The following is a 14,810-nucleotide window of genomic DNA, read 5'->3' on the forward strand; positions in this document are numbered from 1 at the left end:
CCTGGCATAGCTTCTTCCAACAACGCCTTTTCGTGCCTTCTATCATCTTTTTTTATACAACCTTTTCTTATCTCGAGCTCTAATAGCCCGCCTCCTGGCCTCCACACATCTTTTCCTCTCCGCGGTAACTTCTTGATCCCACCAGCTTGTTGCTCATTTTTAACTCCTTTCCTAACCCTTGACATCCCTCGTCTGCACATTTTGTAGGCAGTTGTTCCAACTTAGACGATGTACGTAGTAAGCGTATTTCCTTTTCCAGGATCCCTCTCAAATTTTCCAGGTTAACTTACTGCCATTTCCATGTGGTCTTCTGTTGGTTGTTGGGAGCCTTCGATTTCAGAAGTTGCGCCGTCTACCGTCCAGGTAATATAATACTGGTCGCTGGGGGACTCTTCGTCCTCCACCTTACAGTTATCGATTTGGCTTGCTATGTTTGAGCTGGCTGTAATTGACGTACGTCCTCCTTTTTCAAACGTGGGCCGGGTTCTAGTATTGACGACTTGTAGGTCCAAGCCCGCTACCATCTCCTCTACTTCGGTTCCCCTTCTGTTGGCATTTCTCAGTACCTGTTAGTAATATAGGGCTGAATCTAAATATGACCCTGCGCTCAGAAATTAATTTTTCGTACTTCCGGGACTAAAGTAACAACTTCATTCCATTATGACAAGTACTGAAGTGTCACTTTTTGTCCCGCCGGGATTAAATTTAGACGAAAATCCCGGAAGGATGAAATTACTAACAAGGCAATTTCAGTAGGTTGTTCCACATTTTGTATGCGGCACTACTTCTTAAACGCATCGTACTGCTGCTCATGTAGTTTTTTGGATTTCGGTGGTATCAATTCTTTACCTACTTTGGCCGCTTTTTATCAATATCAAATACACCTTTGTCATCGACCCCTTATCGTGATCTGATGTAATTCCTTATACCTCAAGAACAGATTGTCGCAGGAGGGCACTCACCAAGCGCAATTGGAACGTCTGGGTTTGGAAGAAAATATATTACAATGGAAACATTGCCGATGTGGACATTGAGGTTTGGGCCCAGACGCCTGAATTAATTACGGCTGTTAGTCAAATTTTCGTTCCAAATTATTTTGGGGTTTTACGTTTAAGCGCGGAACGATTATTGCGCTTCTAGTTGTATCCAAGTGGTGGAATTTTTTCCGTGTTTAAAAGATTATTTCCTAGTATTGTTACATGTAGGGCAATTTATCGTTTATTTTTTTTATCAATTTTGCTTTGTTCATTCATTTAAGTGACAGTTCTATTTTAATTTATGGACACTTTGATTACTTTTGTTAAAAGGTTGATGTAATTCATAAGTGTCCATGAACGTAGTTGTGATTGGTTGTCGTGGTGCTACGTGTTTAACAATTGGAAGAAGGTGTTTGAATTGTGAAAATGAGGAGAGGGACTTAATAATAATAATAATAATAAATGTCTTTATTGATTAGCGCAGTTCTACATTTGTAATAAGTACTGCATATATCAATTAGGTGAAAGTTCAGATTTTTTAGGTAAAACCTAATCTTATAATTCTACTTTAACCTTAATAACTTTATGAAAGCTTCCAGTTAGGTACAGACAGAAAGAACAACAAAAACAAAAAAAAAGGTGAACGATTGAAAAGAGAAAAAAAAAGAAAAAGAAAGGGAACAAGCTAAATTATTGTACGTTTTGTTTAGTAAACAAGTATTGTTTATATTTGCACTTAAACATTTTTTGGTTTAACGTCACAATATCGGCAGGAAGTCCATTAAGTATTTTTACAGCCTGATATTTGAAAGATCGCTGAAACAGAACGGTTCTATGCATTGGTATACTAAATATGTATTTACTTTTCCGCCTCACATTTATGTTGTGAACGTCTGTCCGATATGTTAACTTTTTGTGAAGGTATAGCGGAGTTTGCCTGTCCACAATTTTTTTGAAGGTGCATGCAGAGTATAGACGTCGTCTATTGTTCATGTTCAACCACTTCGCCTTCCGTAAAGTATGTGAAATCCTTTTCCGCTTTGTAATTCCATAAGCTAATCTGAGACAAGCGTTTTGAATAGTTTGTATGCGTTTAGCTGTTATGGTATCAAGACAAGGACCGTTAGACGAAATCACAATGATCAAATTGACTTAAAATTAAGGAGTTGCATATTTGTAACTTTAATTTAGGACTAAGGACATGTCTAGAGGAGTATAACATCTTTAAACACGAGTACGATCTACCAATTAAAGTATTTACGTGATACTTGAACCTCAGGCTAGTGTCGAGGACAACTCCTAGGTTACGGGCTTCTGCTTCACACTTATTTTGAAGTCGAGTTCCATCCACTTAAACAAAAGTATCGGTGGATATGTTTTGATTTCCAAAAAATAGAACAACAGATTTGTTAGGATTAATCATGAGCTCATGTTGTTTTGAGAGTAACACTAAATTTTCCAGAGATAAATTTATTTCACTAATTGCCTCATCGTGATTTGAAGGACCGAATATACGATATACCTGTGTGTCATCAGCATACATATGACCCTTCGAACTCCCCAAACACGTAAGAAAATTTGATGTGTACATAGTATACAACAGAGATCCCAGAATGGATCCCTGTGGCACTCCTTTTTTAACAACTAACCAATCAGAATGAGCATTATTGTCGGTATACAATGCAGCAATAAAGTAATATTGATATTATCAACCCCAGCTGCTTAAGTTGGTGTAAGAAGAGGGCCTTTTGCCAATTTTCGAGGCCGGAGTGCACACTCAATTTTTAATTGTTCGCCCAACGTGGGGCATTGCACTTATTTTTTATGCGAGCCGAATGTTTGTCCCAGCAATATCCATGTATGATGGCAAAACTTTAGGAGCCAATATCTCGAAAACGGTTTGTCGGAGGAAAGTAGTTCTTGCTTTATATAGCGTAGATTTTGAATGCATGCCAGAGGGCCTCCTCCCCATGTATACCAAGAAAGTAAACATCGATAAATATAGCATGCTACCTTATAACCCAACCACTTACTAAGCTATTTCGGTTTAAAAAAATGTGCTTTATCTGGACAAGAGTTCTACACAATTTCCCTATACTTGTTTATTAAACATTAATTAAACGATCCCCTATAGCTATGTGAATTGATGTTTGCAATTTCTGTATTTTTTCATCAAAATTACAAAGTAACAGTCCGTTGTTCGCTTGGAAATGAAAGCCCTGTATACCTATGTAACTAGATGAGGCTATAAACGTATCGAATTAACCGATCCTATTTTTGTAATGTATCTGTTTCTAGTTTCTTTTACACATCAGATTACAGAAGCACACAAAGCCATTCGGTGTGATTATTCTAAATCTGTGTAGAAGAGGTGTTGTATCCCTTCGCGTGTATCGGTTATTCGCGGATGATTAACGAGATTCGCCTACGGCTTGTGCCTCAAACCTCATCCTAAGAATAATAGCTATAATTACACGCTCACTGAATAATGTACTATTATACGTATACCGTTAATTGTATTTGCTTTTTTACTAATGCGCAAATAGGGTCTAGTATCGACTCGCCCTTTCGCAAACACACCATAATTTTGTACAATGCTGGAACTGGAGTGCCAGAGGTTGTTCGTTTCCAATTCCATTATTTACATCCGCATATTTCGATTTATTTTTTAAAGGTTCGCGATGATCTAAAATGAAAGTAAACAAAAAGTAGTTTGGGCTCATTGAAACGTAAACGAGTAAAAGTGCAGATGATTATACAACGTTTCGGACATGGTATTTTTTGCAAATTATATGAAAAACCTTTTGTCCAATATCGATTTTAAATTACGAGGTTATAGTTTGTAATACATATATCAGAGGTCGTGATGAATGTTTAACAATGTTTAGTAATTTAACGTAACTTAAGGCGACTCGTGCTGCTAGATGATTCATATCAATACTTACTCCGTATTCTCTATAGATAGAAACGATTACGAAGAAATATTAAAATCGCCGCAGTCGAGTTAGCTACAATAAATTAAGAGTGTAAAGTTTACCTAAGCCCTAGTAAAAGTAAACGAAGACAAAGTGATTAACAATTTGCTTACTTATTCGAGTGTAACAAGAGTGTGACGCGCGCGCGGTTAGAAAAAGTTGTGCAAAGGAAATTGCGAGAGAGCAGCACGTGCGCTTTTAACGAGAGCGAATTTAACCACCGAGCGAAATAGATTGATTTCATAACGAGCAGAATACGAACAGTATTGATTGTTCAATCTCTAATCTAATGGCATTCCTCGCGGCAATTTAGGGACCATTACGAATTTCTAGAGCGTGCTCGAACCGTTCACCACATTTTTTCGACGACTTTCTTTTTGGTTTCGTTCGACGGGCGGCTTTCAGCCACTTAACTGCCCCAAGATGACATAAAGATCTTTTTCCATGTCCATTTGAATATCGTAACTGCAAGTTTCTAGCTCATGGTAAGTGGAAGCTCACCGATAAAAGCAGTCGGTGCTACGTGAGATACGGTAATAGCTGAATACGGTGTTCAAAACTGTCGCTGATGCACGAGATATCGCTGAATATGTTAACATTTCTGACATGCATTCAATATATTATGTGCATTGTACACGTTTTAATATATCGCTTTAAAATCGCTTTATTCTGTAGTTTCCGTGTACAAAAAACCTGCCTTCGGGTCGCGACAAAAATTCAAGAAGCTACGGATTTATGGTAGTTGTTTCGCAATTAGTTGTTGGAATTATTTGTAAAAGAACCGAGCATTGTTGGAACAACAATTGCAATAATGTTTAACATGATATGCCTATTTATGTTAATTTAGAGATAGAATCTGAACAAAGCTTGGTACACTATTAAACGTGATGCTTTTATTTGCATCATATACAATCTGCGGAGGTTGCATCTAATGGACCATTTCGCTCTAATTCTGGTACCGTATATACATGGACCACGCAAGAAGTTAAAGTTTAAATTCCTACAAGTCACGGGACTCACGTTTCGTTAACATCCAGCAAACGTACATACACTCATTAGAGGAGATATCAACGCGAGCGATCGTAACTTATAAAAAGAAATCAATTAACGTACCTACGAAGACAAATGTAAGTGTTGCAATCTTCTTAAATTATGAAATAAGTGCTCTTAATAGTACTCCACCTACTTAAAGTATTTGTTTAGAGAAAGTACGGATATTTTATCATCGGGACAATTACGATAGACACGATTATGGACGGGGGCGTACGGACCAAATTACATGCTTTGTAATGAAAAAAATTGCTTCCATCTCACACTTTTGAGATTACCATCTTCGTATACTTACCTTCAAAAATATATTATAAAATGCGGCATTAAACACTTTTAAGTCGCACTCTACGGTTACGACTGGAATAAGAATCCTAATTTAACAACCCTTAAAGTAGAATTACCTTACAGCGGTACAGAAGTGGGAACCAGAGTCTGTACCCTGAGAAGTTTGGTATGAGGTATGAGTTCAAATCGGGAGGGACACATTGAAGGACTAGTGTAAAAAATACCAATAATTCAGGCACAGTGAATAAAAATAAATAATTCTTTGGCTTTTGAGGTAAATTTTCAAATGCAAAAAGTCCTTGCTTACAAAAAAATAATATTACTAATTCTAAAACTTCTGCATTCAACTTACAAAGAAATAATTCAAAAATACAATATTACTTGTGTAAATTACCTCATGGTCCACAATTAAAACGTGAAAAATTTCTAGAAACCGTAAATTCTGTTCATGTTTCATTACTTTTGTGCTAAAAGCAAAGTTGCACCCTTAAAAAGCATTTCCTTACCGAAACTTGAATTAAATTATTATCAAATTTGATTTTATTTCTAAAAGAAACCTATGCAAATGAATTAATTTTCCATGCAACTTTTGCCTGGTCAGATTCTCAGATTGTCCTGAATTGAATTCCCCCAGTAGGTGGAAGACATTTGTGGCAAACCGGGTAAGTCACATCTACGTATCGTTCCTTATACATCTTCAGCTTTCAATCCTGCAGACTGCAGAGGCAGCATCCAGAGGTCTTACGCCTAGCAATCTTTTAACTCATGATTTACGGTGGAATGTACCAACTTCTCTTTCTTTGCCTAGACACCAGTGGTACCTCAGATTAACAATGAAGATTAATCTGAGAGTGGTACGGTAAGTCTTTTGCACGTACACTTGATCAATCTAAATTAGAAATTCTTCTTAGCGAAGAAAAAACAGTTTCTTTTAATATTATTACAGAGAGCTATTTCATTGACCAATTTAACAAAATTTTCTAGTCTATTACTTATTCAAAAAATATTTGCTTACTGCCTTCGCGTTTTCACAAATTTTCAATTTCGGTCTAAACCAGAATAAAAGTTTTTCGGAAATCCTTCACTTGAGGAGCTTTAAAAAGCTTTAATGTGCATGTTCAATTTAGTATTTTTTCTCATTTTAATTTCTTTAATTAATCAAAATAAATTACTTCCTAAGCCATTCCGAAAGCTTGTTCTCTTTGTGGATACAGACAGTTTTCTTAGACCTGGCAAAGACAAATCCAACAAACCAAAAGTCATTAAAATCGGTACAACCGTCCTTTAGTTAGAATGTCATTAATTTAGATCTTTCTGTTTTATATATAATCGAGGATTTTCCCATATTCCGGTCAAATTTTCGCATGTTTTAATATCGTATGTCCTATTCCCAGGGAAGACTAATCCAACAAACCAAAAATCACTAAAATCGGTCCAGCCGTTCTTTAGTTGTAAGATTTAAAACACATTTCGGTCTTGCAGTATTATATATATATATATATATATATAATGAATTTTCCCATTTTCCGGTAAAATTTTCGCATGTTTTAATATCCTATGTCCTATTCCCAGGGAAGACTAATCCAACAAACCAAAAATCACTAAAATCGGTCCAGCCGTTCTTCATTTATAAGATTACAAACACATTACGGTCTTACCATTTTATATATATTTATATATATAGAAAGTGAATTTTTCCATTTTTCGGTTAAATTTTCGCATGTTTTAATATCCTATGTCCTATTCCCAGGGAAGACTAATCCAACAAACCAAAAATCACTAAAATCGGTCCAGCCGTTCTTCATTTATAAGATTACAAACACATTACGGTCTTACCATTTTATATATATTTATATATATAGAAAGTGAATTTTTCCATTTTTCGGTTAAATTTTCGCATGTTTTAATATCCTATGTCCTATTCCCAGGGAAGACTAATTCAACAAACCAAAAATAACTAAAATCGGTCCACCCGTTCTTCATTTATAAGATTACAAACATATTTCGGTCTTACTGTTTTATATATAGATATATAATCGGAAATTTTCCCATTTTCCGGTTAATTTTTCGCATGTTTTAATATCCTATGTCCTATTCCCAGGGAAACTAATCCAACAAACCAAAAATCACTAAAATCGGTCCAGCCGTTCTTCAGTTATAAGATTACAAACACATTTCGGTATTACAGTTTTATATATATAGATATTTAATGGGGAATTTTCCCATTTTCCGGTCAAATTGTCGAGTGTTTTAAATATCCTATGTCCTATTCCCAGGGAACACTAATCCATCAAACCAAAAATCACTAAAATCGGTCCAGCCGTTCTTCAATTATAAAATTACAAACACATTTCGGTCTTACTGTTACATATATAAATATATAACCGGGAATTTTCCCATTTTCCAGTCAAATTTTCGCATGTTTTAATATCCTATGTCCTATTCCCAGGGAAGATTAATCCAACAAACCAAAAATCACTAAAATCGGTCCAGCCGTTCTTCAGTTATATAAGATTACAAACAGATTTCGGTCTTACTGTTTTATATGTATAGACGGGGGTTACACGCTCAGTTTGGAATCAGTTACCTTTTTTTTATTTTAATGCCACAATTTACAATTACAGCTACTTCTGGCTAGTAATATTTAAATTAATGGTAAATGATGAACAGTTACTTATATTAACACCTGGAAGTAACGAATTTGACACAGAGCATTTAGAAGTTATTAATGTAGATGTGGACGCTGTCGAAGATGTGCAAGGATCATCTGGTTGACATGTCGAAGGTGTGCAAGGATCATTTGATTGACAAGCATTACCAATTATTTTGTTACATACTTCTAATTTGCCTTGAAGAGAACCATCTACGTATCCTTCCGCTACCGTCGACGACCGCCAGCCCCCATGACGTTTAAGACTCAAAAGGTCTGCTCCAGCATTAGCAAGTAGCGTTGCGGAGGTACGCCGAAAACAATGACTCGTAAAACTAGAAGCATTTGGCAATTTCAGGTAACTCGCAATTTTCTTAGGAATTGCTCCAAATGTATTAATACCCACAGGTTGTACGGTACATTTTCCCATTTTATAATTTAAAAAAAGTCGCGAAGTTTGAGCATTTTGAGGACGAAGCGCTTTATATTTCTGGTACAAGTGTATCCAATTCTCTTTTCCCTCCGTAACAGAAAAAGTTCTTGGAACATGCGTTTTGGAGTCTGAAATCGTTACGAGTAAAAACGTATCTTCGCCTTGGATATCGTTCACCGTCATTTTCGTCAACTCCTCTCGACGACAAGCCCCAGCAACTCCTAATATTAGAGCAACCTACAAATAAATTTCATTATTTGTGTGACATATAACAAATGTATAGACATGAAAAAATAGTAGGTAAGTATAGGTGCTTACTTTCATCATTAAAAATGTTTCATCGGGTGCTTCCTCTAAAAACGTTCTGATTTGTTGTCTCGTAAAAGTCAGCGATTTTTTCGGCTTGTGACCAACAGATTTACGTTTCAAAAACGATTGTAACTTGGCATACTTGGAAATGTCGACGTTGTCTTGCAAAATCAACATACTTTTCAACATGGAATACATTGACCACAGTGTCGATGATTTCAATTTTCCAGATTTTTCGACAAAATAGGCAAGCAACACGGTTTCTGTATACCGCTTGACTTGTTTCATTTTACACCAATTAAAAAACCTCTCTCGTTCTTTTTCGTACCGATTTCTCGATTTTTCAGGCAAAAGCTCAGGCATAATTGATTCCGCCATTGCAGCAACCTCAGGCGGAGTGCACATAAATTCATCGCCGCTCTCACTTTCTTCATGAACACTCATTTTCAGCTTTTAAATTCTTGTTTTACTGAAGAAATTGCTTCGTACAAAACTACATGCAAAATTACTAACCGGCTTTTTTATAAACAACTCGTTGGTAACTAAGACAACGTAGCGGCGTCACGAAGACTTGATTTTATATTTTTACAGATAAACACGAGAATCGTACTACGACTTGATTTATACAGAAATTGTTGTTTTAACATTTTGATATAAAATTTTTCTCTAAATCTTTAAATTCGAGAACTTTTGTAGAAAAAATAGTATGTAATACACTTGCGGAAAGGATTATTGAAAAACTTGTATGATTGGAGCACTCGCTAACGCTCGTGCTCCAACTTTCATACGCGTTTTTCAATAAAGCCCTTTCCGCACTTGTATTACAATATACTATTTTTCTACGAAAGTGTAGAAACACGATTGTTTTTGTAGGTAAATTGATTGTGAAAACAGGTCTTTGAAACACTAGTGCGGCAAAAATATTTTCTGCACGCATTTTCTACACGCTAATAAACATATGCGAAGTAACTCTTTGTAATTGTATTGCTTTATTCACAGTTTCGTTATATAAGACAATGGCAGAAAAATTGGATCACTACAATTAAACTACAACTAAAAAATCATACATGAAATATGACTAATTACTAATATTAATTAGGTACAAGATGAACAATTACCTGTACTTACACCTGGAATTGTCGACTTTAACTGATTAATAGATTTTGAAATCGAAAGATTGGAAGTTATTACATTGAACGCCCAAGACGATGTGCAGGTACCAGTTAATTCAGAAATATCAGAAGCATTACCAATTATTTTCTTGGAAGCCAACTTTCGTTCTTAAAGACTCATCGATGTAACCCTCTGCTACCATTGACGACTCCAACCTCCGTGACGCTTTAGGCTCAGAATATCTGCCCATCATTAACAAGTAGCGTGGCCGAAGTCCGGCGAAAACTGCAATGACCGGTAAAAGCAAAAAGATCTGGCAGATTTAGATCATTTGCAGTTTGTTGAGGAATTTTGCAAAACGTGTTTACCTATACGGTTGAACGGTAAATTTACCTTTCTTATAATTTAAGAAAAACCGATTAGTTGGCACATTAGAGGGACGTAAAGCTCGGGATTTGGTATAAATCTATATCCAATTTTCTTGGCCTTCTGCTACAGAAAACGTTCTTGGGACATGATTCTTGGAGTCAGGAATCGTTATCAATAAAGTTGTATCTTGTTCTGTGAAATCCGTTACAGTCATTTTACAACGTTCGCTCCGACGGCAAGCTCCAGCCACTCCAAGGACGAGAGCAACCTTTAATTAAATTATGCATATTTATTATTTCAAAATACAATAAGAAATTCACAAACCTTCATCATTACAAATGTTTCATCAGGCGCTTCTCCCAAAAACTTAGCGATTTGTTCCCTTATGAAAACGCTCCTTTCCGAAACGCTGCTTAGACTTTTGGGGTAGCAATTCATGCGAAACCGCATTAGCCATTTCCGCAACGTCTGGCGGAGTGCACATACTTTCTTCATCTTCAGTTTCGTCAAAATCCATCTTAACACTTCTTCACTACGCCACAAATTGTTTGACTTAAATTTACGATTTTTCAAACAATTATGTTTTGTCATGGCAACCGGCTTACTTGATCATTTACAATTGAAACATCCAACTACGATCAGACTACACGATTTTCTGCCGTTATCTGACTAGTTTAAATTTCTAATTTCTAGAGAAGAACTTTTCACTTTCGTAGAAAAAATAGTATGAAACACGCATGCCGAAACGGTCATTGAAAAACTCGTATAATAGGAACACTCGCTGGCGCTCGTGTTCCTACATTTATACTCGTTTTTCAATAATACCGTTTCTGCACTTGTATTTCAATGTACTATTTATTATACCTGAATCACAATCTCCGTTTTAAACACTCAAATGCGTGCGAAAAAGGGCCTTTAAAACACACGTGCTTTAAAGTTGCTAAGTAACGATACTTCAAGTATGACTTTTGAAACTGTCATCTGGATGAAATAAAAACTCCTCTTAGGTCGCTTTCTGTAAATGCAGAACATTTCTTTGGCTTTTGTACCTATCCCTTGGTTGAAGCTTTCACAAACGCGCGTAATTTAGGGTATGCTTCCAAATCTGTTCTACTTTTTAATCGCAGCATTGTTCGTTGTTTGTTTTGAATGAATGCACCAAAAGATAGAAGATTTAAATACCTTTGACATTTCCTTCATATATGCCAGCATTATGGATGCATTTAAGACTGTATTCGTAAGTAACTTCCTATTCATCCATGGAAACAACTTTTCATATTCTTTATAATAGGCTTTACTCGAGTTGGATTTTACACCTACCAACGTTTGTTTAGATTTTACAACAATCGATTTAATGGACGGTGTATTATCTTTTTCAACGGAAATCGTTTAATTCACAAAGACGATAATTTTTATAAGCAAACGTCAAGTGACATTTCCATGGCAATCGTGAAATTACGAACACCCAGCCCACTTAATTAAACATGTATTCGAGTATAACGTCAATATGATTTCATTGTATTTCCTATTTTTAAATTATACTGCAGGTATAATAAAAAATACTATAAGATACACGTGTATAATTGGTCTTTAAAGCACTTGCAACGTTAAAGGCACTCCGCTTTGCGTCGTGCCCTTCAACTCGTTGCGCGTGCTTTAAAGACTTGATTATACACTTGTATCTTAATATACTATAAATATCGATCAGTCTGGTTTATCAGTCCATCAGTCAACGCATTACACGCTTATTCTGACTCTGACCACAATCATGGACTGAACTGATGCCAAACTGAGCGTGTAACCCCCGTCTATGGATGATTCTGCATCTTTTCTGACTTTATCCTCGGACAGAAAATCATCATCTTTATCTATGAAAGAGATAATCTTAAATCTCCTTGTGATATTGACAAAAAGACGTAAAAGAATCTTGATATTTTACCCTAAAGACTTCTATTTTTTGAGAATCCTTGTTCGCGGCGTAAATATTTCGCTTTGCTCGAATACTTCTGCCATATGTATTGTAAAATAATTTATTAGAACCTAACTTGCCACTTTTTAATCTTTAATTAAGTGCATACATATAACTACGATTTTTTGTAGAATTTAACTACCAAACGGTGTAGTGTTTGTTAAGAAAGAAAATGTAATTACCTAACTTAAAAGGAACATTATAAGCAATTTTAATGAAAATTTACCTTGAAACTGCGAAATATGTAATGCAGTTGTATTACCTCCCGAACTATAATTGAACTCTCTCAGGCATCAAAACTTAAAATGCTAAAATTTTAAAGGTAAATAACTGACGTAATAGCCAAAACACATGTCTTAATCTGGACCCAAGACTGACACCAAATCTTTGACGACTCGGCTTCCTTACTGGCCTTCTGGAACGTTCCCCAGTGTTCCGGAGTACATTCACATTTTGACAATACTATGTGTTCACATCGCATATTATCCACATTTTGATGCCGTACTTAGCTGGTTTGCTTTTCATATACACTCCAAATGGGCACTTTCCGCGAAATGGCATTATGCTCGTCAATTGTCAAATGCAGTCCTGGGTTGTATTGTTTTCCATCTCGTATTGGAGTTATTTTATCCACATCCCCACGTTCTTGCCTAGTTCCTATATTATCAAATCTCATCAAATTTGATACTTAACAAACCGGATACGAGTCGCTGAAAATATTGCTCGCTTGAAACATTATCAAAGGTTATCTTATTACTCTTGATTGCTTCTGCACAGACAAGCAATCCTATAAATGCATATACTTATCAGTTACGTCAACATCTCTTCAGTCGAAACTGGTGTCGTTGTTTGGGTTAAAATATAGGTATTCAAAAGATAACGCCATACACCCGGCCGTTGGGAAAGACCCGGCAGTAGAGAGGAATACATTGGCGAATGCGGTCATTAATATTGCTCTTTTCAAGATGCAATTTTGAAGTGTTATACTTGGTAAAAGTGCGTACCCCGGTGATTTGTGCGAATAACTTTAGTCATCCATAAGATTGTCAACTTATCCCTCAGTTCCCATTTTAACAACCTTTCCTACCCTCCTCTAAAGAAAATCCTGGCAATGATAACAACAGGGTAAGTTGATAGCAAATTATTTTGTCTTTTGTTTTCAATTCAAATCTACAGTCCATTTAAACGCAGTCTTTTTGGTCCTAGCGAGTAAAGGGGGAGTTATCGCATTTTACCATTGAATAAAAATTTTATTCAATGATTTTACACATTTGTTGCGCGCACGATTTTACATTGCATGTATTTGTATATAAATGGCATAAAAACAGCAACAATTAAGTTTTTAATATCAGTTTTTCCATTGAATAAAAACACTATAAGAAGCCTAACCCCGTGGAAATAAAGCGCGACAGAGATTGAACTGAGAATATAATGGGAACACTGTCAATAGTGTCGATTCTTGTGAACTGAGAAGAATGAGAATTTGCTTTCCTCCTATTTACCGCAAAGAGAGTTCGGGGGTCACAACCAATGCGGGTGCAAGGGGATTTGTCGCGCTTTCTTCCATAAGCGTTAGGCTTCTTATAGTGTTTTTATTCAATGGTTTTTCCTAAGGTGATGATACATAATACTGGAAACAGAATTGGAAAATTCGAAACCATTCGCGACCTATCATGTGCACTTCGGACGGACGGGCGGACGGAAGGTGTAAAATCATGAACTCGTTTAGGAGCTCGTTAATTAGCCAAAATGTATCGTTTGAGAGTAGTCGTTAAATTGGCATTTCCTCTTTCATTTTTTTCTCAGGAACAACAGCGATTCATAGAAAAACCTGGCGGCTTACCTAGGTCATAGCCATGTGCTTTCTAATTTTTAGATTTCTTACTCGGACCACAAAAATCCACATACTCTGATGAGCGATACACTTTTTATGTACTTAAAAACAATACTGTTGAACAGGTTTTCATATGATTTTTCAAAAAAAACTTACGTGGGTTTTGTTCTCAAAATCATATAAGAATATCGGACCATCGGTCAAAAAGTAGTCATACAAATCGGCAATGTAGACCAAAGGATTTTTTCCCTTTTGATTGAGAGAAGATCGTGTAAATTTTAAGTCACGTCTAATATTAACTTGATAGCTCGCGTTAAGAAGTTAACAGTGATTGTGTGATTAAATACAGTCGTGGAAGAAATAATAACCGGGTAATACATTGATTAAGGTACTCGTTGATAAATGTGGCCTCAATTAAATAACTCTTTAATGCTAGTTTAAAAGTTTTAGCATTGGAAGTGCGTATGTATTGTATGGGATTGAAGTTACCGGTTTCGTCAAACAGAAAAGAAGACAGTGGTCCGCCTCATAGTATTACAAGCATGTGATCCTGAGGGGTTATGGTTAAAATAAAGTAAAACTCAGCGGGGGTTCTAATTTAAAAATTTTGGAGTTATCGCCCCCTATAAAACTCCCTACTGTATGAGAATTATAAAACCTCTAAAATGTGGTTTTTATTACTCTTAATTAATCCCCATATTTTCAAATTTTTTTCACTCGTTTAAATCTTCTCTCCATAGACTTTTGGAAAACCATGTATTTAAAAGATTAAGTTAAGTTTTTTAGGGAAATCGATCTTATTTACTACTGAATACCCTTTGGAGAGGTGTCACTTCTGAGGGGTCA

At 35.9% G+C, this 14,810-nt stretch overlaps 1 protein-coding gene across 1 annotated transcript; it reads right to left on the reverse strand.

Annotated features, from left to right (window-relative positions):
* Positions 1-281: 281 nt before the first annotated feature.
* On the reverse strand, positions 282-9,337 carry LOC116178346. Its single transcript, XM_031497815.1, has 3 exons — positions 8,689-9,337; positions 8,512-8,607; positions 282-566 (listed from the first exon to the last, which is right to left on the reverse strand). Exons 1-3 carry the CDS (start codon positions 9,121-9,123, stop codon positions 282-284), a joined length of 816 nt encoding a protein of 271 aa, XP_031353675.1. The 5' UTR covers positions 9,124-9,337.
* Between the last annotated feature and the right edge of the window lie 5,473 nt (positions 9,338-14,810).

Source organism: Photinus pyralis, unplaced genomic scaffold, assembly GCF_008802855.1.
Source record: "Photinus pyralis isolate 1611_PpyrPB1 unplaced genomic scaffold, Ppyr1.3 Ppyr1.4_LG8, whole genome shotgun sequence".
In the NCBI taxonomy this organism is placed as follows: Eukaryota; Metazoa; Arthropoda; class Insecta; order Coleoptera; family Lampyridae; genus Photinus; species Photinus pyralis.